Source organism: Petromyzon marinus, chromosome 57, assembly GCF_048934315.1.
Source record: "Petromyzon marinus isolate PM22_M1 ecotype Great Lakes invasive population chromosome 57, UKy_Petmar_22M1.pri1.0, whole genome shotgun sequence".
NCBI classification, from domain to species: domain Eukaryota; kingdom Metazoa; phylum Chordata; class Hyperoartia; order Petromyzontiformes; family Petromyzontidae; genus Petromyzon; species Petromyzon marinus.
In genome coordinates this window covers 8,161,468-8,188,883 of record NC_133723.1, presented here as the reverse complement: position 1 = coordinate 8,188,883, position 27,416 = coordinate 8,161,468, and the positions used below count along the sequence as shown (strand labels likewise).

Here is a 27,416-nt window from a genome sequence, read left to right as displayed (position 1 = left end):
CTGTGCATTATCCAAACTTTCCATCAGCTATATGCCCAGTACCCCACGGAGAAGGACTGCCGGTTCCTGATGCACCAGAATCATTCTCACTTGAGTCAGACGAGGAAGAGGATGGAACTTCTGGTCCCGAACCATCAAGGTCACGTGACCCAGATTTTCTCCCATCCTCCTCCTCTGAACCACACCTCATAACACAAGGTGAACTGAAAGACCTTGTCAGGGATTTGGAACTACCCAAGAGTAAGGTGGCAGAGCTGTTGGGCTCCAGACTGCAGCAGTGGAATCTCCTGGCAGGTGATTTTAGGGTTTCCATGTTCCGTGACCGTCAAAAGGATCTCGTCCCATTATTCTTCATGGAAGGTGATCTAGTAAACTGCAACAGCATCGTTGGTGTGATGGCAGCCCTCAACATCGATCATGATCCAGATGAGTGGAGACTGTTCATTGAATCATCGAAGATGAGTCTTAAAGCTGTTTTGCTGTATAATGGCATTGTTTTGCCATCAATTCCAGTTGGTCATGCAGTCCATATGAAGGAAACCTATGACAACATTTAACAACTTTTGAGGTGCGTAAACATTGACCAACATCAGTGGCAGCTTTGTGGCGATTTGAAGATTGTTGCTCTCTTGCTTGGTCTGCAGACAGGATACACAAAGTACTGCTGCTGTTTTCTTCTTTGGTTCTTTCGGTAAAGTCACGTAGAATGAGAATAAAATAATAAATTGATAAAAATAAAATAACACAATAATATTCTCACGACGTTTCGGCCACAACACAAGCGGCCTTCATCAGGTGAAGGGACGAGACTCTCTGTTATTTTATTTTTATCAATTTATTATTTTATTCTCATTCTATGTGACTTTACCGAAAGAACCAAAGAAGATGAATCCTTGCAGTCACGAAAGCTTTAAATCGAAATTTACTGCTGTTTTCTCTGCAAATGGAATAGTCGTGCGAGAGATTCCCACTCCATCAAGATAGATTGGCCACTCTGACAGTCATTGGAGCCTGGGAGGAAAAATGTTCAGCATCCACCACTTTTTGAATCAAGGAAGATTTTGTTACCACCCTTAAACATCAAGCTGGGTCTGATGAAGAACTTTGTCAAAGCCATGGACAAAACACAAGCAGTTTTCAAGTACCTCTGTGGAAAATTTCCAAGGTTAAGTGAAGCTAAGATAAAGGAAGGTGTCTTTGTTGGTCGTCAGATTCGTTAACTTCATCGAGATGATGCATTTGATAGTGCACTCTGCGTGGCAAGGAAAAGACGGCATGGAACGCCTTCCAGTTAGTGGCAACAAATTTTCTCGGAAACAAGGCAGGCAACTACAGGGAGTTGGTGGAAAACCTCCTCAAGGCATACAAAAGCCTTGGTTGCAACATGTCACTAAAGATAAAAAAATTTCACTCTCATCTAGATTTTTCCCCACCGAACTGTGGAGCATGGCGAGCGATGTCACCAGGACATTGTGACAATGGAGAGACGCTATCAGGGCAAATGGAGCCCACCAATGCTTGCAGACTATTGCTGGACAGTGACAAGAGATGTTCCATTTAATGAATACAAGAGACAAGCCAAGAAGCACCGAGTAGACACTGAATAAGGACTAAATTATGTACTTATATAGACACATAATAGTTTTTGTCTTTTGTTTCATAATACATTTTATTTATATAACTCCTTTGCTGATTTTTCAAGTGTTACATGAACAGAACAGGTGACCTGTTATCATGTAAAGCAACCATAAACACTTGAAAACACCTAGGTTTACAATTTATGAGCAAAACTCTACTATCTACACAATATACATAGACGTAAAATGTAAAAACTTAAATATATTGGGAACAGTAGCCAATCAGTTGTTTTAATTGTCACATTTGAATTCAGCACATCAAAATCCAAAATAAACAGCTCATTTAATCTCTGAAGCAAACGACGTCTGAACAATTGTAGACCAGCGTCATTAGATGCATCTCTGACGCATTAAATACTCGCCATATAGCGTGTGGATCATACAGGCTTCCTTCTCGCTCTACGCGGCGGTCGTAGTAGATGCGTTCCAAAAAAAATGAAAAAGGGACGCACAGTGGGAAACCGGACACACCGTACACCACACAATGCTGTCCAGCATTCGACCGTGTAGCCGCATTGGAGTGACTTCAAACCGCACAATGAAGAGCGAATTTTGGGTAGAAATAGCAGAATCGCAAAAAAACGAAACTCGCATTGAGCAAGGGACACCTGTAACAGTACAGTACAGCAATAACGCAAGGGGAATCTGTAACAGTACTGTCCAACAAGAACGTGTGGGAAACATGTAACAGTACGGTACAACATGAACTCGAGGGAAACCTGTACTTCCCACCTCTGCCAAGATGTCTGGCCGGAGCCCAGAGTGGATGAGTAGGCCAAAAACCCCTCTAAAGAGGGGTTGTCTACTGCTCCCTCTGGTGGAGGCCCTCACGCAGGCAGTGACACGAGCAGGCAATTGCAGCCCTGCACCTTTACCGCTATACTTTGACAATGTCTTACGCATACTTTAAATTCGTATTGATTCTCTGGTTAAATTTTATCACTTGCCTGACCCCCCTACCCATCCACCTACCACCGCCGACACGGCCGTCTTTGTTCTAAAACACTGCAGCGCTGCTTTGTTTTGCGGATGAAAAATAAAAGTACAAAAATAGTCCTTCGCGTAATGAATCTAAAAGAGAAATGATGCGAGGAATAGGCTCTGGCAGTCCGTCAATTTTGTTATGACAGCCGGGGGTGGTAAAGCCCCGACCCACCCATCCACCGCACCCCCCACCCACCCACATCGCCGTCACGTGTGGTCAAGAGCCCCCCCCCCCCCGTCCACACCACACCTGTTCAGATTGGCTCACCTGACTAGAAAGTGTGCCCTTGCCACGAACAATGGGAATTACGGCAGGTCACTCGCTAAATCACCCACTCTGTCACTAAATCACGCACTCACTCACTTAATCAAGCACCCACCCACTCGCCGTATCACTCACCTACTTGCCATCTAACCATGTCGTGAGAGAGCCGCAATGCAGCTGTCAGAACCTGTGTGCCACCTTCATCCCTTATAAAAATCATCAGCAAGGCGCAGCATACCATGGCAAAGGGGGGGGGCGGTAAATAATGGTTAGGGTAACTACAGTGGTTAGGGTAACAATGCAGTGGTTAGGGTAACTACAGTGGTTAGGGTAACAATGAAGTGGTTACGGTTACACTGCAGTGGTTAGGGTAACATTGCAGTGGTTAGGGTAACAATGAAGTGGTTAGGGTAACAATGAAGTGGTTAGGGTAACATTGAAGTGGTTAGGGTAACACTACAGTGGTTAGGGTTACACTACAGTGGTGAGGGTAACACTGCAGTGGTTAGGGTAACATTGCAGTGGTTAGGGTAACAATGAAGTGGTTAGGGTAACAATGCAGTGGTTGGGGTAACAATGCAGTGGATAGGGTAACAATGAAGTGGTTAGGGTAACAATGAAGTGGTTAGGGTAACACTACAGTGGTTATGGTAACACTACAGTGGTTAGGGCTACACTGCAGTGGTTAGGGTTACACTGCAGTGGTTAGGATTACACTACAGTGGTTAGGGTTACACTACAGTGGTTAGGGCTACACTACAGTGGTTAGGGTTACACTGCAGTGGTTAGGATTACACTACAGTGGTTAGGGTTACACTACAGTGGTTAGGGCTACACTGCAGTGGTTAGGATTACACTACAGTGGTTAGGGTTGCACTGCAGTGGTTAGGGTTACACTGCAGTGGTTAGGGTTACACTGCAGTGGTTAGGGTTACACTACAGTGGTTAGGGTTACACTGCAGTGGTTAGGGTTACACTACAGTGGTTAGGGTTACACTGCAGTGGTTAGGGTTACACTGCAGTGGTTAGGGCTACACTGCAGTGGTTAGGGTTACACTACAGTGGTTAGGGCTACACTTCCATGGTCGGAACATGCTCCTTGCAAGGCCCAAGCTACCGTAGGCCCAAGAAGCCGCCGCGTGCCGTTCACGAAGGGGTCAAACGGGCGAAGCGCGGCCCGGCAGAGCGCTGCGCAGTAGGTCACCAAGGCAAGCGATAGTTGCCTCCGGCTGGTACGGGCTGCGTCAGCGCTGCCCTCTGTGAAGGAGCCTCGTGAATGATGCCGCGGGGAAAACCCATGGAAGGTTGCCCTGCGGCGTCATTCACGAGGCACTACCCCCCCTCCCCGCGCCCCTGAGCAGCCCAGGCGCAGATGGCTCCTGACGCGTTTCCACGGCCGTTATAAATGAGGCCCGTGGCGTGTCAGGCAGTTCGCGGGGAACGGCCCGGCCCGGCACGGCTCGTTGTCCGTAATGCTCTGTGGACCCAGCTGTGACCCCCACTCTCTGTCGTTTGTATCCATGAGCCATTGGGAAGCGATTTAATTTTGTTAAAACCAGTTTTAACGTAAGGTTCGATTATACAGTACTGTCCCAAACTAAAACCCATTTTTATGTGTCTGAGAACGACCCTGGAAGATGATGCCATAGAACTGCATCTGATGACACAATTATTTTGATTAGTAGCACCGTACAGTAATATTAGTGAAGCGTACTGTGTCCCATTTAAAGTGACATTTTTGTAAGATATTTAACAGCAGTAGGCTGTTAAGCGACTGTGGCATTGCAAAAATTACACATGTAACAATTACATGATTCCAAAATTACAACACGGTAATTGTGCCTGACACAGGAGTACCCACGTTTTTTCTTCGAAAGATGGAACAATTGAACCTGAGAAGGCTTTACCCAGTGGAATTATGGATGTAGATATCAATCTTGCAAATTTGCACGAAATATTAGAACGAATGGGGCACTCCTGCTCGTGGTATGCGTGGGTCAGCAGCACCACTGGACCTTGCAAATCCAAAGGTCGCCGGTTTCAACTCCATCTCCCGGCACGATAGTTAAAGCGACGGTGCAAGTTTTTTTTTTAAATCTCACCACTCCCCCCTCACCACCCCCATCGGCTCTGTGCCACCCAGTGGCGTAAATGGGGCCTTCACCGCGGCTAGCCTGTCGGCAGGTAACGTGTGATTTTGGGTAAAGTGTGTTCCATTTAGTTCCATTTATTTGGTATAGCCCTGTAAGCCATTCGGCTCTTGAATCGGGTGCAACCGCAACAAACAAAAAACAAAAACATGAACAAGAAAACATCTTAAAGTGACTATGTGTGACTGTGCAAACAGAAAATCCAGGAAAAAAACATCAACATATTCCTGAAATAGCACCGTACACCAACGCTGTGTGCAAAAATCCCAGTGGGATGCAAGTCAAACAAAAACAACAACAACCACAAGACAACTAAGATTGAGGCCATCAGTCTAACTCCGTACTACAATAAACAAAAACATGGCCAAACCAAAAAAACGTTTTCGAAATCACTAAAATAAAAGCCATAAATGCAATGTAACAGTGATCATAGGGACTGTGACCGAATTTTTTACAATAAACTACATAAATAAATTATAACACCAAACCCTAGAGCCATATTTTAGGCCACTGAATAGCAGTGGCAGCTAGGGGTGTACAACTCCTCTAGAGCAGTTTTGAGTGAAGATCTCATAGGTAGTTATTCAAGTTGGCACCCTGACAAAGATCTTCTAAGCTCAATGGCCTTTACTCGGGAAATAAACTTCCGATTCTTTCCGATTCTGGGTTACTCCCACTTTCCCAAGGAGTCTGGCCAGCGTGGAAGAGTAGGCCAAAATATCGTCTCGAGGGGAGGCCCCCTTCCGCCAGCTGTGGCGTGATTCGCCCACTGCAGGGCTGCACCCGATGTTCCTATTTCGCTCCCGTCCCTCTCATCGTCATCCCGATGCGCTATCACAGCAACAATATCCCTTCACCAATTACGAAAATTGCCTATCCACCGCACACAAGTCCCTTAATTAAGTATACTGCATTCACGAGCCGTAAAGATTTACTGTCTGGAGGCGTCCTCTCCACGGCACAGAGCAATGTCGGCGAGTGAACGTATCTCCAGGCTGATGCGGGGTATTGGCATCCTGTTACGAGCAACCAGAGCATTGATCTCTGCCTAGTCATATCCGTGCAATCGACGGTGGGGAAATATAAAATGTCAAAAGTTAGGGATGGGATGATTCACCGCACCCCCTGCACCAATACCACCACCGAAGACAAAGACCCCCAATGTAGCCTTAACAGACTGTAGGGGCAAGTGCTGTTAGCGAGCACCTACGAAGGCCGGCACGGTACACGAGGGGGTGTGTGGCCAGCACCTCGCCCGGCTGCCTTTGTCTCCCTAGTGACGATGTTTACACATCGCACCAGGTACTCATTTGAGGCTGAGTCGACCTAGGGGAGGCCCCCACACATTACCACCATCACCACTACACACCACCGGCACCACCACTTGATCTGTCCCTCTTCCCCCTTGCGAGCGCGAGTTCCCTCTGTGCACTCAACTTTCCACCCACAGGTAAACGCTCGTTAATTGGCTCAAAACAGTTTGATTTACATGTGTAATGACAATAGAGCCTGCATGCAGTGTGAGGGAACTAGTGGCCACGGGAGGTAATGACAGGGGTATCAGTTGTGAGTGGGAAGGGACTGGTGGCCACGGGAATGTTCGAGAAGGGAGCGTGGTCAGGTGACAGAAGAGGACGGTGGAGTCTGCCGGTAAAGCGAGCGTCCAGTCGGTCGAGAAGGGGGGCGTGGCCTCGTGTTGATCGAGAAGGGGGCGTGGCCTCGTGTTGACCGAGAAGGGGGCGTGGCCTCGTATTGAGATATAAGGGAGATGCACGGGAGACTCGGGGCTGTTGCAGTGTACGTTTCGCGATTTTTTTTCTTCAGTTTTTCAGTTTATTTATTTTGGTATAGCCCTGTGAGCCATTCGGCTCTTGAATCGGGTGCAACCACAACAAACAAAAAAACAAAAACACAAACAAGAAAACATCTTAAAGTGACTATGTGACTGTGCAAACAGAAAATCCATGAAAAACCAGCAAAATATTCCTGAAAAAAAGCACCGTACACCAACACTGTGTGCAAAAAAATCCCAGTGGGATGCAAGTCAGACAACAACAACCACAAGAAAACTTAGATTAAGGCCATCTACAACAAAACAAACATGTCCAAACCAAAAAACTTTTCGAAATCACCAAAAAATAAAGCCATAATTGCAACGTAACAGTGATCATAGGGACTGTGACCGATTTTTTACAATAAACTACATAAATAACATGTAACACCAAATCCTAGAGCCATAGCTGGCTGCATGAGTTACTCCACAACAACAGAAGCATCAGTCGGAGTATCAAATTTTTCAATGCACCACTGATGTCAAATGAACGCGTCTTCAATAAAGTGCCATCTCAAAAGAAGTGTGTCAAGTTGTTATTACACATCTATAGAACCCAAGGCCGTATTATCCAATCGGCACAGTACGCATTGCCTAGGCACAGTAGGCATTTCCGTAGGCCCTAGGCACTGTGCTTACCGTGTTTTTTTTTGCATGATAAAAATGTCACCAATATATATTTTCGAATAAATATAATATAGCAAGGATAGGCACAGTGTATATACAAAGAGGCAGTCATGCCAAAATCAATCGTTTTTTGTTCCATGAGGTGAGATAAATGAACACCGGAGATTCATTTTTCGAGATTTTTTTCATTGCAAAATTATTAACGCACAATCTCATTCTCAATGAAGAGTAGTGCCAGGGAAGACAAGCGTAATTACTGAAGGGGTACGAAACAGAAGTGCCGATGGCCTACAAGAACCTTAATCCGGCCCTGATAGAATTTCAGAGCTTGGGCAAAATAGTTATAATGAATATCGCATGTGACGTTAATAACTGACCCCGATAAATATTAAAACAATAAAAATATATATCGTTCATATCTAGTTTAAATGACACATTAAACAAGCCAGGTTAGGTGACGCAGTTAATCTGATTTCCTGGATTTTACTCCTATTGGATCTTGTCCTGAAGATGCGTGAGCGCAGGTTTCAAGCGAAACGTCGTGGCATCTCTTTGCTAAATTTGGTTCTGAGAATTGTTCTCCAGCTTACAAGTGCACTGCAACCATAATAGTTGGTGCGACTTTATACACTTGCTGTGTTTAGTTTGTTGTCCTTCCCCCCGCACCTCCGATTAGCGCGGTTGGCTACGTACCGTGCAAAAGAAGTTCGCCATGCACACATTGTATAACACCTATTTAAGGAAGCTGGGTCACGTGACAGTGATGACAGCTTCCTGGATCGTTAATCTTTCTGCATAGTATCCTCATGATGTTTGATGCAGTTTCAAGCTCAACGTCGTTACAACTAATTGCCAGATCTGGTTCTTTGAGAATTGATCTCCAACTTTCCGGCGAGCTGAAAGTTAAATAATCTTTGGTGCGTCATTAAACGCTTGTTATATGCGCGTGGTAATTAAATTTGTTTGGCTGTGTCATGTGGTGGAGGGTTCCTAATGGCACAAATTTGGCCAGATCATTACGTGGTGTCCTAACCCCCTAAAGAATCAATTGTGAATGATCGTACACGATTTTTTTAAACATTGATGCTCACCGCACGTGATTTTATGCAAGTGTCGGAAGCCGAGAGCAATCGATATTAACTCACAAGTCAATGTCTCATTCTAACCTTCCAAGCCTTGAGAGGGAGACTTGAGTCTCATTTGGCTTCCACCTGATTATAAAGCTCATGCATAATCAATACATTTTGAAATTTATCAAGCACCTAGATGCAAGAGAAACTCAAGACACTACATGAAATAGCAAGAATTCACACTCAAGACTTTCTAATTTCTGCTGGAAAGGAGGCCCCGATAAGCTCAGCAGCTCTGTTACAAGGACGGACACAGCGCAAGACCGTCGACAGTAGATGCAGTTACAGCGGCACTGCAGTTACATAGAGATCCATAGCGTTACATAGAGACCCATAGAGTTGCATCGAGATCCGAAGAGTTACATAGAGACCCATGAAAGTTATATAGACAATCCATAGAATTACATACATACCCATAGAGTTACATACAGAAGAGTAATATAGAGACCATGAGAGTTATATGGAGACCCATACAGCTACACAGAGATCTCTAGAGTTACACCAAGACTCAAAGACCACAACCCAATACCATAATCGGTTTTTTTTGGGTTAGATCACGTGAATATGTGTGGTTAAACCCGCCACCACCTGACACAGCCAATTTGTACGGTTTGTCACGTAAACATAACATATCAATTTGTTACTAGTAGAGCACACCGGGGTGTTGGAGAGAAAATCCACAACATTTACAATCTGGTTGTGGCAGGTTTAACGACACATTTATATTTACGTGATGTAACCCAAAAGAAAAACCCTGTATTATGGATGATATTGGTCGCGAAAGCCCACCACGTGTTAAACCCAAGAACGTCCGCCGTGGCGGCAGTTGCAGTGCATTGTGGGGGTGGGGGGAATGTGCCAACTCGCAAGAAAACAGATTCTTTACAAGAAACACACACGCCAGAACTTACTACAAATCAGGATAAACGATCTAAATTGTGCATAAAAACCAATGGAAACGGGGTGTAAAAAGAAATTCCTGTCACAGACGTATGTAAATAAACTGTGTGTACAGCCTCAGACATAGCAAGAGCTTAATTATAGCGTTCGTAGCAATTGAAAATTGTTCAATCATTGGGGAGGGGGTAGAATGTGCGAACATTGATTTTTCTTCCGTAATGTGTACGCACGTGAAAGCAACCCAACCAATCTACATAAATAAGGAAGAAAAAAAGTGTTTCATCAGCGTACATGACCTCCGCGAATGACAAATGTATAAAAAATAAATAACACACGCCGACGTTGACAAAGAAAATGGAACAATCGCTGAAAATTGCTCCAGGAAGCGTGGAGAGACGCACGCTTTTGTAATTACAGCACGAGACAGAGAGAGAGGTGGGGGGAGGTGATGGTACAAACACGTGCATTGGAAAGTGCACGCGCGGAGTCAGAGACATCACATGGGCCACCTTGTAGAGTCATCATTGGTGGCCAGGTGGCTTCTGAAAAATAAGTTAAGACCTCAGTGGGCTTTGCTTGGGAGGCTGGGGATGGTTTAGCTTTATTTATATGTGTTTGCGTGATTTATTTAGCTTTCTTGTACTTTGCACTATTATCATGTTTTTGTAGCTGTTTGCTGTGTTAACATTCTCACGCGCCCCTATTGGACATCTGTGAAAAAGAGCTTTATAGCTCATCGGATTCCTCCAGTATAAATATTCTGATTCTGAGTGGACGTAAAAAAAATAACATTAAGTGGGTTTGGGCTGGACGCATCGCTTAAGAGAGCCTGGACATCCAGCGGTCGAGCCGAACCACAGAATGGCAGCCAAAGGAGGAAAAAGACCGCGCCTGCAGATGACGTCCGCTGCAGAGATGGAGCGATGGTATCAGTTTACGTGCAGGGTGCTGCATGGATCGTTGCGTTGCACGACCGCTAGAGATGGCGACGGCTTGGGGAGCGGATCGACTACTAACATGGCTGTTGATGATGAGTCATTAATTCGTTCCTTCATTTCATGCCCATCAGACCAGGTTATTCTGATCGATGACGGCCATCTGTGAGGGGCATAAGCGCCCCCCACCCCAGCCACCCCCTCGCACGGTCAGCGATGGTGCTTACATCGTCAGCTATGCACGGCTCCTCTCGCAGACGACACTGGAGCAGCAGAGGAATCGTCTGCTCTCGTGATGATGACGATGCAAGTAATGTGTACAAATGACCGGCATTTACAATTTACCAAAACCCTATCCTTGAGATAATGAATGACGCACACACACACTGTGATGTTTCGGGACCGTCCGGCCTCATGATGGGTTAAAAATAGCAGGGACTCTAAATTACATTATTCCTGCTCGGGACTTTGGAGTCGAGGAGACAAACAATGATAGATAGGTTTGTGTTCACATGACCAGAACGTCCATAGCCCATAATTTTGCCACTTGACATTCAACAACCGATACACCTGCACGTACCGTCACGACCTCTCCAATCCGCTAATTTACATCTGCCCCATGTGCCGAGAGCTCGACTCTGCACCTGGAGTGACCGAGACTTTGCATGCGCTAAGCCAAGCCTATGGAATGCCCTCCCACACCAGTGGTTAGACAGGCGAGGTCACTTGCCATGTGTAACTTTTCTCTCGAGGCGTCACGGTGGCAAGATATTAACTCCCTCACATATTATGCAGGAGGTCGTGGGTTCGACCCCGACCCTGATGCCTGCTGTATATTTGGAGATTGCATGTTCTCTCCCGTGGATGCGTGGATTTTTCCCCGGGTCCTCTGGTTTTTAACCTTCACAAAAAAGATAATTTAGCTGCGATAAATTTGCACGTGATGTCACTTCGTTAAGCTATCATTTGTGACCAGGTCGCTTCTGAAAAAGAGTATCATAGCTCAGTGGATACCATTCCCATGATGTATGTGGACATCATCAGAATAGAAATGGAAGAAAAAATAAAATAAATGTTTTTTTTATCGGTACCGAGGCTCTCACAAGGCCAAAAACAACGGTGCTATGCCTCTCTAAATAAGATTAACGCAAACTGCTTGCGCGTTCCAAATATCAGCGGTGAACGGGACCCCCACCCTGTAACTTGCAGCTATCTCGGAACGGGAAAGGGTTAAAGGCCGTAGCAAACACGATGACCAGAACACAACAACAAAAACAGAAATGAGGAAAAAAGCCACTGCGAGTGGCCATGTGGAATTTTCGAACGTTCACTGTGGGAGGAGAGGCTGCCACTCATCTATCGGGAGCTGGACCGGTACCGTCTGGATCTTTGTGTTATTCAGGAGGTCCGGTGGACTGGTTCTGGCTCCAGTCACTATGAGGGGAAGTATGGTCAAAACTACCCCCATTACTAACACACGGTGGTGACGAGGCCTTCATCCAGCAGTGGATTGACAAAAGCCTACACATGAACAACTGTGGAATGATTACACGTCGTGGAAATCCAGCGGTACGATGCCCAACGCACTCCACACCCGTGCGGTATCGGCCAGCAAGCAAATCAGGCTGTGTTCTTTTTTCCCCGTCTTCTTCTTCTCCTCATAGTTAAATATTTAAAATGTATTGAGCTCGCTTAAATAATAAAAATGTAAAGACTGACATACATTTTTTTAAACCCCAGAAATTATCAGTCCTTAGACTGCAATATTTAGGAGGCCCATAACTTGCCTGCGGTAGCTTTGTCCACAACAACCTGACCATTCATAAAACTAAACGATTACTAAACTATTATTAATTTGACCAGGTAAGGCTCCCTAAGCTATATAGCTGTTTTTCAGAAGCAACCTGGCCACAAATGATAGCTCAATGAAGTGGCTCATCACGTGAAAATTTATAGTAGCCAAATACTGTAAAAGCATATTGATTATAAATGTGGAGGAAAAAACTCCAAATACACAGTCGTCAGGATCGGGATCGAACCCACGACCTCCTCCATACCAGGCGAGGGAGTGAACTCACCACCATGGTGCCCCTGTCTATGATAGCTGTTCCCCATTTGGCACAACCGTGCTGTACCAGGGCTGGGCCGTGCCATGCCAATGCCAGCCTGGCACGGCTCAAGATTGGTCCCAGGCTATTTTTCCACTACGACCGCTGAGCCATGCCGCTGATGTTGCACGCAATGAATGAGTTGGGATGCATTCAGTGGATTCAAAGCATGAAGGACATTTCACAGCGTACGATAAAACTAAATATATATATTCAGAATCAGAATATTTATTTAACCTGGAGGAGGAATCCGATGAGCTATGAGGCTCTTTTTCACAGGTGTCCAGTATGGGTAGGTCAGCAGGTTATAAAATAAACTAATACAAAAAAAGAGAAAATGGTAAGCAAGTCACCAAATCTAAATAGTAAAATAAATACATTAATGATATAAATTCGATGGAATTAAATTAACCCCATGCCTAGCCCTGAGTCAGATTCAGATGTCCTGTAATGTCAGAGATTTCAGTCTAGTTCTGGCTTGGCTCGTCAAATAGACAGTGGAAAACCCTACCCGTGTTGGCATAGCTCGGATGTGGCAGTGAAAAATGTAATATATTTGTCCATGGTTTGCTGACGAATTCTGATGAGAACAAAGCGTATCCATGTCCTCTTTGCTACACACACTGCCCACGAACGCCTGGATTTAGGCGTATTTGTCATAAAAAAAACCCAACCGATTCTTTATTTATTGGAATGGCTGCGGTAGCAACGCCAAGATTTATTACCATACATAATGTAATACGCGTGCAGCTCTTTCCCGAGCTCGGCTCGGTGACGCGCGAAGAGAGCACGTACGCCGAGTTTCGATTCCCGCTCGAGGCCAACATCGGTGACCAATACCTGAACGGGTCCCGGAACCGCAGACTCATTGTCCGCTGAACGCTCAAGGCATCCGCATTTTTGCATTTAAGCCAACTGTGGGTGTTTTTCACATTTTTGTCGTCTGCCTTTGACATTGACATTCATTAAAAAAAAATATTGTGAAGAATGTCACAGGGTGAGAGGGGTGGTGGTGGGGGGGGGAGGGGGGTAATATCCTCCGTACAGCAAATGGTCACATTTTTATAATAATTCCCCTGCAGCAATTACTGGGCTGCAGCGAGACGTGAACTGCTGACCTTGCGAAAACTGGCACAGCGGGGAGTGTGTTTTGCCACAAGGATTCCCCATGCACCCACACACGCACACACCCCACGCATCCACAAGCATCCACCCACGCACCCACCCAAACAGGAAAAAATCTAATAGGTGACGTATAAGGCAATGGTCCATCATATAAAATAAATAAAAACATAAATAGCATTCATGTGCTCAAACGAATGGCCATTGTCCGAAACGATGCCTGTTTTTAACGAACACGTTGGGTCTTTTAGCAATTCTTGCCGCTACCTGTGCGGTATCACACCTAAATAGTTTCTCCTTTGCGACGATTCCAAGGTCTGCTGTTGACGACATTCCGGGGATGAAAAAGAGCAAACTTAAAAGGACTCGAACGGCGTAAATTCCTCTTTGCCGTGGTAATGATGAAGGGGGCGGGGGGGGGTACTCTATGTATCGGTGGGTGCCTTTTATTTCTGCTCATCCGTGGATATAACCAACGATTATACGCTAGGCTTTCCATAAATTCGGGTGATAGTGGAGCGGTGGCACAACGGCTAGTGTGTTCTGCGCTGTGAATCCGGCAACCCGAGTTCAATTCCTAGCCTTGGCTGCCACCAGTGGCGAGTGATATCTGAATCGGTTCTGGATTTCCACCCCCCCCCACCCCGCAATTTCCCAACCCCCGCTGACCGGGGTGGGGAAGTATGGTTGAAAAACCCTCATGATTGTCATGGCGTAAGGAGGAGAACGAGGCCTTCGTCCAGCAGTGGATTGCAATAATCCTGTAAATTAGTATTATTTGATACCACATTATTACAATATAAGCGCATCATTTTCCAGGCCACTACTTTTATCTGTGCAAAGGCTCGAATAGGAAGAATTTAGTGCTTCTGGCATGCCAGTTACGGGTTATGTTAGTCCACGAAAAAGCACACGCAATAATTAGATTGTTCTGAGCTCATTTATATATCATTCATGTACAGCGTTGTGGGATGCAATTAGCATAAATGACGCGATATAAAATGAAATTATTACTATTATCATCAATTTGGGCATGTGGATAACAGGCACACCAGACATAAGGGATCCTTGGACAAGAGGCTATTCACGGTCTTAACCACGTATTCCCACGCCCCATCCATTAATTTATTCCCACTTATACTTTGTTTTCACGTGAAATAATTTTTACAGGTAAGGGCCCCACTGAGCTATATAGCTTTTTTTCAGAAGCGACCTGCCCATCACAAATGAGGGCTCAACAAAGTGGCTTTCATCATCACGTGGAAAGTCATAGCAGGAGCCAAATACACTGAACGCATACCGATTCGTAAATGTGGAGGGAAAAACCGGAGGACCTGGAGAAAAAAATCCACGCGACCACAGGGAGAGAGACACCGCCAACTACAAATATACAACAGGTGCCAGGGTCGGGATCGAGCCGACGACCTCCTGTATACCAGGCAAGGTAGTTAACATCTCACCACCGCGGTGCCCCTAATTACGCCTGGGCCCCCTTGCTAGAGTCAGGGTTTCTCAGGTGAGTGCTCGTACAGCTGGAGACGTTTTAATTTCGTCGCTAATAGGGACCCGCATGCCTACGACCCACCGCTTTTGGAAGGAAGGCAGCCGAGGGTTGGTGGATCAAACGGAGATTTGTGAAAACCCGCATCGCTATGTACGAGCTGTCCAGCAAATGGTAGCAGTATAAGCGGCGAGCGAAAAACGTTCTTTTTGGGGCGGCTGAACGTTTTGCTTTTAAATGAATTACACGCGCTGCTGAATACAATTCTGGAAACTCCTTTTTCAAACGTTGATAAGAAAAGTTAACAGACAGCAAACGGGGGGGGGGGGGGGGGGGTGGGAGGGCGCGTGCGGTTGCTGCTAGCGGGGCGCACGCTCGGAGACGGATGCCCTCAAACCCCCCCCCTCGCCCACCCACCCACCCCCGGGGGGTTCACCGATCGCCTCCACCTGGCACGGGGCCCTCTGCTGGCGGTGACCTTGCGCCGTCAATGTTTACGGACGTCCGTTATCCGAATAAATGACATCTCCACGGGTTCGCGGATCGCCGTGAGCCCTCCCGATGCGCGCTGCGAGCGGTGACCGTGCCCTCTCGCACCGAGTCCGGCTTCGGGAGCTGTTAGCCGCCTTACGTGCAAGAACCACGATTGAACGTGACGTGTTTTTTTGTTTGTTTGCGACTGGGTTGAGACATTCATGCAGCTTCCTTCCGATATTAAAAAAGCCACTGGGAGCTATGCACTTCGAAATCATCTAGGTTGAAAATTAATTTCTTCTGAACTGCTTTTTGTGTTTAGCTTGTTGTCCTTCCCCCGCACCTCCCGTTAACACTGTTGGCTATGTACGGTACGAAAGAAGTTCAACATACATACATACATTTCACCTGAGAACCCGGATTAATTACAGGCAGCTGTGCACATGAATAATAATAGTTTTATAATGTTACGTAGCGTCGTCATTCAAATTGCATCTCACAATCATTGAGGAAGCACAGGTGAAGCTGGATGTGTTCATAGCTTGCGGCAGGAGACCAGCGCACCCGGAATAAAAACCCACGGGTGCAAGGGTGCAACACTATATCCCATGCAGAAGGAACAGATGATATTAGTCTGCACTTTGTTGTAACACCATCTCTTGGCCAGCCAGGGTACGGGCACCTCCTTGACACCCACGGGACGACGGAGTTTCACAGCCCATCTATGTGTGATCCACAAACCCTCGCGCTGGATTACCGGCAGCCACGTGCAGCGTAGCCACCAACGCTCGGCATTAAGAAGTCCACGTGTAATTGCGCCTGCAATACTATTTTATTTTCTTCTTCTCTTTCTCTCCACGCCGGCTAGTCCAAAATAATTCTTATTTTATTGTAGTGGGATTTTATTTTCTTCTTATCGTTTCGTAATCTACATTTCTGCAAGCGACATTACATTGTAATTTGCTGTCATTTGATAATGGGATCCAAGATTTGGTTCAAGTGTGGAGCGGCGAGGTTTTAAATAAATTATACAAATTTATGCAGGGGATTACCAATGCGTGGCATTTGCTGTCATATGTGGTATTTAAGATCCTACGGGATCATCATTTGCAAGGCCACTTGCGCGTTGTGTCAGCCTGAATAGGATATTTAAAAAATGGCTTAAAAATAAATGGAACATTTAGGCGACCCGGTGGCATTAGGCAGCAAGTGCCCATGTCTGAGACGCTGTAGCCGGAATCTCTGAGAAGCCTGGATTTTAATCTGGGTTTTAGGCACCCACAGTTAACCCTTTCCCGCTTCCAAGACGTCTGCAAGTTGCAGGGTGGGTGTCCCGTTCACCGCGGAATCTCGGAACGTGCAACAGGCTGAGCGTTAATTTTATTTCTAGAGGCATAGCGCCGCTGTTTGTAAAGACATTGTGCTCACCGCAGAGAACCGTAACGACACGACCGCACTCTACGATAGCTGGCACCAAACTGTGCCACACGCCCTCCCGCATGGTTTTGTGGGAGCCTCGGCACCGCTAAATTTATTTTATTTTTTAGAAAAACTGATGATGTACACGTACGTCATCGGAACGAGAAAGGCTTAATCTGGGTTCTCAAGTGTAGAGAATTAATGATGCTTATTTTCCTAAACGCTCATAACTTTAGCTTCAATTATATAAACGTGCGACACTCTTAATATCTATTACATCTTTGGCAGTGCTGCTTGTTCTTGGCCTCTTGATGCTTTGAGCCTGCTCTCGGCTAATTGTGGGGGAAAAAATGTAAGGTAAAAAAATAAGGCAGGAAAGGCGTGAAATGGATTTCCGCGTCGGTGTCAAGAGTATATAAAATGTACTGATGCTAAAGGTGCCAGTGTAGAGATGCATCGATTAAGCCGTTAAAATCAATTACTCACACTCTCGGTACATGCATTTATTATTTTCGTTATTATTATTTTTCGATTCGTATAGCTCGTACGTAATGGGTTCACGTGACCCCTGCAGCCACTAGAGGCTGCTACAATAGAATAATTAAAAAAAAGATTCCTGATTCAAGCAGACATCCCCAAATTGTGACCGGCCTATATTATTATTACGATTGTTATTTTTTGTATGTATGGATTTTTTTTTTTTAAATAAGCCCACATGAAGCCAAACCATACCAGAATTGAAATCAAAGGTCAATATTTTGAATTGAATGCAGGCTTTCCACTGGAAACCAGTCTCTCCTCTCTGGTGCTCCTCCGCCTTAACGACTGCTCCCTGGCTGCCATCTTCTCCATCCTTCTCTGTGCTCTGTCCCCTCCTCTTCTTTATTTCCACAAACGCCCCCCTTCCCTCGTGCGGATGTCTGTTCGTATGTATGTTTAACTTCTTTCGCACCGTACGAAGCTAACCGTGCTCATCGTAGGTGCGGGCAGGGGGGAAAGGATTCAAACGAAACACAAAAAGCCATCGTAAAGAAATTCGTTTCAATCTAGGAGATTTAAAAATCCATAGCTCCCAGTGGCTTCCCAATATCAGAAGGAAGAGCGTTCCAGACAGCTGCAGAAGCGCATTTGAAAGCACGCGATGCGTTGACCGTCTTTGTTCGACAGCTATCCAAAAGCCGCTGCTGCTGCGATGACCGGAGTTAGTGTCACGGTGATTAATGCTCCTTTAACTCCTCCAGCATCCCGATCCTCCTTAGTCTCCCTCTCCTCTTCCTCTTCCCTTCCATTCTTCCTTCTGCTCAAACGGGAATGGCGAGACTTTCCCCAACCCAGCATTTCTAGATTTGAAGGTTTCGTGACTGCAAGGATCCATACTCTTTGGTTCTATTCGGTAAAGTCACGTAGGTAAAAAATAAAACAACAAAAATCACGACGTTTCGGCCACAACACAAGCGGCCTTCATCAGGTGAAGGGACCAGACTGTCTGGAGGACAGCGCTGGAGTGAAACAAAGCCAAGCTCAGACCGCGATCTTTAAGCTGTGTGAGAGAAATTAAGGTGCCTTGACAAAGGAATTAGCATAAAAATTAGCATTTAATTGAGTTGTACCTGCGGTGATTGCTATATCGGGGAGACGAAGCGACATGTCTCTGACCAAATTCGCGAGCACAAATCAGATTTGAAACATGGCAGAACGAATTCTTCTGCCGTAGCTGATCACTGTTACAACGCTGTGGGTGATCACGATATAATTTTCTCCGATACCAAGGTTCTTTGCAAACCCACGGGTTTTTATCAGAGATTTGTTCACGAGGCAATTCAGATCTACAAACACAGACACAATTTCAACCGAGAAGATGGTTTCAAATTAAGCAACCATTGGAAAGATGTTCTAAATCGAACCAAACATTAAACTAATTTTCAATGGTACAGTATATTTTTTCAAGTAGTGGTACCCCAAACTTTCGCAGCTCTTAAAATTCCCTTTTCGCACCATCAATAGGTAAACTCCCCCTCCCCCCCTCACCAACCAGCATGTTCACCCGCATGGACACCACCTCTACACCGTTCATCATGCTAAGGCGGCCAATTAAATGCTAATTTTTATGCTAATTCCTTTGTCAAGGCACCTTAATTTCTCTCACACAGCTTAAAGGTCGCGGTCTGAGCGTGGCTGTGTTTCACTCCAGCGCTGTCCTCGAGACAGTCTGGTCCCTTCACCTGATGAAGGCCGCTTGTGTTGTGGCCGAAACGTCGTGATTTTTGTTTTATTTTTTACCTACGTGACTTTACCGAATAGAACCAAAGAGTATCAAACCAGCATTGTTCACCCGACGCTGGGGGACGGGCGGTGACGGAGCCTTCTCGAGCTCAGCTCCAAACATCTGGAACATCCTCACCCCGCCTGCCTGCCACCGGAAAATCCAGAATGCGCTACGGCCCTTTTAATTCCGTGGTCTGCGTGCAAGACACACCTATACATTCAGACTCGCCTTCCCAAAAAGATCTCAAATTTAAAACACAAAAACGCTCTTAACGTTTCACTTCTGTTAATTTGTATCTACTACTTTCCTTTCTGATGCGATTCGTTGCACACGGTTGCACTTTATTTTGTAGGCCGTTGCAATTTACTTTGCCCGGTCGGGTGTTCGCCGCAGAGGTCGTGACGGGTTTCTTTTTCGCATTCCTGTTTGCTACGTGCCCCCCCCCCCCCACCCTCTCCGTACCGTTCCCATTCCGTTTTAATGTGCACCGATGCACTACTTTACTGTGACCGATATCGGCCAATCCTCTTATTCTCTCCCGACCCACGGCTTCCGTGATCGTTCTTCTTTGCGTTGATGTGCCTCAAGCCTCAGGATCTCCTCAGTTCTGCCCAGCTACTCTCTGCCATCCTTTTCCATTGTCCACGTCTCGAACGCTTCTGAACCGTCTTGCTCCGTTCCTTTCTGAGCGTCCACATCTTCGCTCCGGGCAAAGCTACGCTCCCGTCACCATCAACGTAACGATCTTCTCCTGCACCACTTCACTCATCGTTCTTGTCCACCAACTCGTTCCTTTTTCCACAATGTCAACGAGCTACATTTTGGGCATTCACATAATTCGGAAACTTTAACCCTTTCCCGTTTCAATGAGGTACGTATACGGAAGAAAAACCTAAATAAAATAACTTTATCGGCACCGAAGCTCCCACAAGGCCATGCGTGTGACACAACTTGGGGCCAGCTATCGTAGAGTGCCGTCGTGTCACTACGGTCCTCATCGGTGAGTACAGTGTCTTTAAAAACAATGAACGCTAACCGCTTGCACGTTCCAAGATACAGCATTGAACGGGACCCACCCTGCAACTTGCAGTTATCTCGAGATGGGAAAGGGTTAACACTCCTTCCGTTCCTCTTTTAAAGCCTCACCTCTTCTCTACCGCACATTTCTCTTACCTCCCCTAACCCCTCCACTCCTTCCCGTTCCTCCCCTACCCTTTTGTGATCCGTCTATCGCTATTACTCATACCTCGATACATTGCAGCATCCCCCCCCCCCCCACTGTCAACTCCGTAATCCCATTCCGTGTCACCGTTCTGCAAGCTGCGTCGTCAAGCGCCTCGAGTAAAGGCGCCTCTCTATATGAATTCGATTAGATCTCAGTAGTGATTCTGTGATATCTTCTTCCACGGGGGTCCTGGTCTCGAACACACGGGGTGACGCAAGCGACTCTGTGAGAGTTCAGAACGGTGACATCAATTGGAATAAAATTGGGAAGAGGAAAAAAAAATCTAAATCTAATTACTTTTTTTAAAGTCACCTGCCATGCACTCACCAGGAGGCAATCACAAATATTTCAAATGCGCGAGCGGGCGTGCGTGCGTGTGTGCGTGTGCTCTGAGTCTCCGAGATTATTTTTACGGATCGAGGTCGGCCTACATGCTTCTTTTTTTCTTAGCTTCAATTATCAGGCATTTTTAAATCTCGAAGAGAAGAAAAAAACAGCTCCACTGCAGTGGAGTGCCCGGGGGTTCTCTGGAATGAAATGCCCGGCTCCGGTATAGGGAGCCAGATTGTGACGTAACTCCCCTGCGAGCCCTAACTCTACCGGGGGGACTGCCAAAAATGCCTACCACCTCACAGATTACTTCAAATCCCCCGAGGATTATCTGAATGTCGGGATTAAGCAAATTGCAGTGGCAAATGCCTCGCTTTTCTCGTAAGATCCTAAAAAAAACCCCACAACAATGTGTGCACATTTATAATTGGGGGGCGGGGGGGGGGGTTATTTTGTTGTTAAAAGGTTTAGATGTCATTCTTTTTACGTAAACCAGCAAAGCTGTGAATTGTTTGTACGCATATAGGCAAACATCGATTCCAAAACACTCAAATCAGGTATCCTTAATGCAATCAGATGAGAACCTTAACGAAATTAATTATAACTTTTGCTAGGGTGCCCATGCGTTTATTCGTTAAAAAAAAAAGAACGCTAAATTATTTCCTGCGGCTCAAATGGGCAATGAGGCATTGGTGCCCATCATCTCCATTTTGCAGCCCCGCAGAGCCAGTCGTGGAAATTCCATATTCTTTTGGCAGGGCGAGTATCTATCGGACAACAATTGTTCACTTCCCCACGAAGTGTTTGTAAGTATGTTGAACTCCTTTCTCCCGCACCTTTGATTTAGCCAATCATGCTAAATCAGAGGTGTGCGGGGGAAGGACAACTAAACACAAAAAGTGGTACCAATTTTATCGACCCCATCGTGATGATGTGTTGAGTCAGCCCCCCCACAGCCAGGATTTGAACCCGCAACCTCCCGATCACGTGGCGCTCGCGCTTCTGCCGCAGGGCCACCGTTTTTTTAGACACGTGAAATTAAATTAAACGAGGCCAATGGAAATTGCAGCTTCAAAATTTTGAGTTATGACACGGGCACACGCGCACACACGCACACACATGGCCCTTGCTCCCACAAATGACGTCACGGGCTCTTTAAACGCCTACCCCCCACAGTCGATGGCACACATTCCATACAGAATTCCCCGCGGAATTCACCGAGCATCTCCGAATGTCAGCAGCGGAAAGGCCAGTGCACACCAATCCAGAGGTCGCCGGTTCAATTCCATCTCCTGCCGGTGCGGCCGTTGAATCAACAGAGCAAGCTTCTTAAATCCCCACCGCCACCCGCCTGCCCATCCCTCCCATGGCCTCTGTCCACCCCGCGGCGTAAACGTATTCACCCGCAGTGAGTCTACCTACCGCGCGCGTGGTGAGGTAAAGGGTGGGTCCTCGCACGTCTCCCGCGACGTCCGGCCAGCATGCGAGAGCAGGCCTAAAATGTTTTCTCTCGGGAGGGGAGGGCTACGTAGAGCTCCCTGGAGTTGGAGTCCTCTTTTGCCAGCAGTGGTACGGAGCGAGCAATAATTAGGGCTGCATCCTCTCCATCCCTGTGCCCTGCACGCATCAACCATCGGGGTCCGCGCAAATCGGCCGAGCGGCAAGCAAGTGATGACCCCCCCACCTGCGCCAAGGCTACTCTGAGGCTACGTCAATAACTCCCGACTCGCACGGCAAGAGAGAGAGGGAGAGACGCAGAAGTGTGCGCCGCATCGCCCGCGCACTTGATCAGCGGTCGTTTACCAACGCTAATTAATTTTAAGCCCAGACAACTTTTCTTCGTTACCAAGGCCCCAATTAACACGACGGCGGTGGCTTTGTTCGAAATGCTCCAGGCCACCCGACGCAACGCCCAGGAGGAGCGGAGTGGACAGGGTGCTCGCGGTGGCTAGGAGATGTTAACTCCCTCGCCCGGTATACAGGAGGTCGTAAGTTCGGTCCTGACTCTGACGACGCCTGGATTTTTCTCTGTGTCCTCCGGTTTTCCCCTCCACATTTAGAAACAACATCACGCTGCTATAAATGTCCACGTGATAAGCTACTTTGTTAAGCCGTCCTTTGTGATAGCCAGGTCACTTCAACAAGAGCTGTATAGCTCAGTGGGCCTTACTTTGTAAAATAAAAAGTTTAGTTTAGTTTAGACAGGTGCGAGCGGCATCGCTGGATATACCAGCGTCCATCCCCTAGCAGCGCCCACTGGATATGATAACCGCGTGGGGAATTCCCAACTGTTCCAGGGACATCTGGACAGCATAGAAGAGTAGGCCAAATACACTCCTCTTAGGGGCTGGCTATCTGGAACCCACCCCCATCTAGCGCAGGCCCCCTCCGTCAGCAGCGGCCCGAAGCGGCAAGAAATTGCGCCTTGATCTTGGTAAGGAACCCTTTCTGTAAGGACGTACCCGCACGGCGATATACGTGAGCGCAATTGGACGAGACGGCGTTTAAACAGTGTCATAATTGGAGCTGTAGCGTTCCTTAGCACATTCAATCAAATTACACACGAGGGACCCCTTGGCCCAAAACCTCACGCTGCTCTACAATCCTCGATTTCGAGGCGACGTCGGCAAAGAAGGCGGTGACGCTTCAGGTTCCGTGCTCGTACGCCGCCGGGTTCACACCTTCCCTGCCGTCGCTGCTCAATCGTCTCTGGGATTAGCACGTTTGGGGTTACGCACGGTGCGAAAGAACGCACAATGACACCCGTCATTCGCCACCAAGCGTCGGTGACGTCACCGCGGGAGCCTGTGCCAGGCAAGGTGCACTTCGAGGCCACGTGAAGCGTCGAAGGCTCGCTACCGGCAGGTGGTCACGGGACAGACCGAGGTGCCATGACAGAGATGATTGGCAGATGCACCAGCTGTGTCCCCCTACTGTGCCAACATACAAATGATGAAGACAAAGATCTCCCGTATAGCCCTAACAGACTTTTGAGGCAAGTCCTGTTAGCGGGCACAAATGAAGGCCGGCACAGCCCGCGTGGGAGGTGGGTGGCCGGCACCACGTCCAACCCCCTTTGTCTCCCCAGTGGCGATGCTTATTTAAGGTTGAGTCGACCTAGGGGAGGCCCAGGACCGATTTAGATATTAGTCACCGGTGTACATACACATACAACCATAGTGGAAATAATCAAAGCGGTGTCCCCCTGCTGTAAAGACTCCAACAACAACAGCAGCGTATGCAACCTCGCCGTTGTTTGCCACTGCGTCGGTGCAAGTTCAAATCCCAAAACGAGCGTGAATTACCGGTAAATTTCGATGCAGTTACCGCCGCGGCATAAAGACCGACACAAATTCCGGTTCTGTCTCCCGGCGTGGCCAGGTTAAACGATGGGGACGTTTCTTAAATCCGTCCGTCTGCCCAGCAGCAGAACAAACGTGTCGGCGACAATAGATCGGCAGGCAGGTCCATGCGCGGTGGGGTAAAAGTGCGGGTGGCTCCCACCTCTTCCCAGTTTGTTCGGCCAGCGTGAAAGAGTAGGCCAAAACACCCCCTCCCCTAGAGGGGGCTCTCCATAAGCTCGCTCGAGTAGAGGCACTGTCATCAGCAGTGGAGACAGCGAGTAATCGCAGGGCTGCGCCTATACCCATGTCAGCAATGTATTTCACAAATCGATCCCCGCCTCCTCCTCCACCACCACCACCACCCCACCTCCCCCCAAAAAAAAAATGCGCGTGGAAATTTTCCCAATTTTTTTTTTTAAAAGACGGATTTTCCTGCAAAACGAGATAAGGCATTTCAACAAACTCTCTCGCGCGCGCGGGCAGAGAGAACGCCAATCAATAACCCGCCGTTCCTATTCACCATTTGCGGTGCCCCAATAAATGCGGCGGGCGCTTTAATTAACGTGGAGCACACACGCCACCAGCGACCACATGAAATGACATACTGCGTGGTTTTTAGATATTTTTCATCATTTTTCCGTTGCGTCGTTTTGCGAGCGACGCACGCACGCAAAGACAAAGATTCCCCACCCCCCCGTATAGCCTTAACAGACTGTTTGGGCAAGTGCTGTTAGCGAGCACCTTCTCACTCAATCACCCACTCACTCACCGTCTCACTCACCCACTCACTTAAGCCACTCACTAACTCACCTAATCATTTAGTCACTCAATCACCGTCGCTCTCACCGACTCGCCATCTCGCTCACCGACTCTTCTCACCGTCTCTCACTCACCTACTCGCCATCGAACAAGGTGAGACCTCGTGTCGTGAGAGAGCAGCGATGCAGCTGCCAGAACCTGTGTGCCACCTTCATCCCTTTCAAAAATCATCAGCAAGGCGCAGCACCGCGCGCCCGGCCGCCTTTGTCTCCCCGAGTGGCGATGTTTACACACCGCACCAGGTAATCATTTTTGAGGCTGAGTCGACCTAGGGGAGGTCCAGGACCGGTTCAGATAATTAATCGTCACCAGTGTTGACCGTGAGCAGGAATCGAACTGGGGTCGCCGAGTTCACAGCGCGACGCGTTCGCCGCTACACTACCGCTCCCCTGAAGCGCGCACGCACGCGCACGCACGCGCACGCACGCGCAAGCACGAACTCACCATGCTGTTGGTGTGGATGATTTTCAGCTCATTCTCCGCGAGGATGTCCGGACGCTTGTTGACGTCGTCCAGGGCCATGTGGGCTGCCGGGTCGCACGCCTGCCCTCCTGGCCAGCCGCCGCTCATGGGGAAGAGGCCTCCGATGTAGAGGGCGCGCTTCCCTGTCGCTGCCCGGGCAGGTTGGGGGCACAGCAGGAGCAGCAGCAGCAGCAGCAGCGGAGCGGTGAAAAGGAGCAGAGAGGACTGCGACGACGATGGCAGCAGCGGTCGTGGGAACCCACGGAGAGGGCGACATAGCCACGCACAAAAAAGCCCCATGGCTCGCTGCGCCGATACCCGTCTCGATCGGCACCACCAGCGGCACCACCACCACCACCACCAGCAGCAGCTTCCCCCCCCCCCCCCCCCTACTCGAAGGATTATGGTGTTGTTTTTGGAAGCGCCGCGAAGTTGGCTCGGCACCGTTGCGCGCGCGCCAAACGTAAGTAATGAAATAAATAAAATAACCACGGCGCAGGATGAGATGGATAATTACGGCAAACGCGATGCACGCACGCACGCACGCGCGCACCCGCGCGGTGTGTGCGGGTGTTTCTGCAGCGGTGCGTGCGCGCGCGCGTGCCGGTTTTGCACTCTCAACGATTCCGCTCAGTGGCGACTCTGGGAGAGGAGCGTCACTCTCGTGCGGCAGCGGCGGCGACTGCGGAGCGAGCGAGCGATGCCGCTGCTGCTGCTGCTGCCGCTGCCGTCGCCTCTGCAGATGAATCACTGTCCCGTTACGCGCCGCCTTTATCTATCTCGCGTTTCAACCGCTCGGTCTCTGTCGCAGCCCCTTCCGACACACGCCCCCACCCCACCACCACCACCCCAACACACACCACCATCCACCGTCACCGCCGCACGGCTCGCGCTAGGTTCCCGTATTACTCGGTCGACCGCCGACTAATGACGGCGGTGGTTGAAAAATCTGAAAACACGGATCAGAGATCATTCCTGTCGTCCTCGCTCGTCACAGCCCAAGCCCCCGGTGTGGCGTTGTTTTTTTTTTCTTCGCCAAGGCGTAGGCGGTGCTGCCGATATCAAAGATGCAAGCCAGCGAGAGAGAGGAAACTATCTCGTTGTCTCTCTCACCGCTGTCTTTCTCTCTCACCGCTATCTCTCTCTATTTTTTTAGGATCAGAGGAAACAAGAAGATGCTCGGTGTAGTCGGCACTTTGCTTCGTTCATCATTTCGTTTTTTTATGCTTTGCTTTATGTAAACCCCCCCCCCCTTTTTTTAAAGAAAGATTTCACAATAGATTTCATGCTCTGCTCTCTCTCCCGTGTGTGTCTCTCTCCCCGTCTCTCTCTCCCCGTGTGTGTCTCTCTCCCCGTCTCTCTCTCCCCGTGTGTCTCTCTCCCCATCTCTCTCTCCCTGTGTGTCTCTCTCTCCCGTCCCCCCCTCTCCCGTCCCCCCCCTCTCCCCGTGTGTGTCTCTCTCCCCGTCTCTCTCTCTCTCCCATGTCTCTCTCTTACGATCAGAGGAAACAAGAAGATGCTCGGTGTAGTCGGCACTTTGCTTCGTTCATCATTTGGTTTATTTTTTAATGCTTTGACAAAAGATTTCACGTTCTGTTCTCCTTACCCCTTCCCTTTCTGTCTACCCCCCTCTCTGCTCCCCCTCTCTTTCTACCCCCTCTCCCTACTCCATGTCGCTCTCTTATTTTTTTAAACTACGACAAGTGCTGCATCTGCACCCAGCCTTTCTCGCAGTCCAATGGCCTCCGACGGATAGCTCATATCTGCATGCAGAGCTCTCCGTCTTCTGCCACCGAGCACACGGCCTCCTCAGCGCCCATTGCTCCTTGAAGGCCGGCACGGCATGGGTCAGCCGTGCATGGCGGAACTCCAGCCACACCCTGGCTC

General features: G+C 48.1%; 1 protein-coding gene across 6 annotated transcripts in view; it reads right to left on the bottom strand.

Annotated features, from left to right (window-relative positions):
* The window catches only part of LOC116954934 (gamma-aminobutyric acid type B receptor subunit 1), a 343,393-nt gene that overhangs the window by 49,260 nt on the left and 266,717 nt on the right, over window positions 1-27,416 (bottom strand). For all 6 annotated transcript variants that reach the window (XM_032975771.2, XM_032975769.2, XM_032975772.2 and 3 more), the window contains one exon: window positions 25,512-25,678. In XM_032975771.2, coding sequence (XP_032831662.2) covers window positions 25,512-25,678 — 167 coding nt within the window. The remainder of the gene's footprint in view (window positions 1-25,511; window positions 25,679-27,416) is intronic.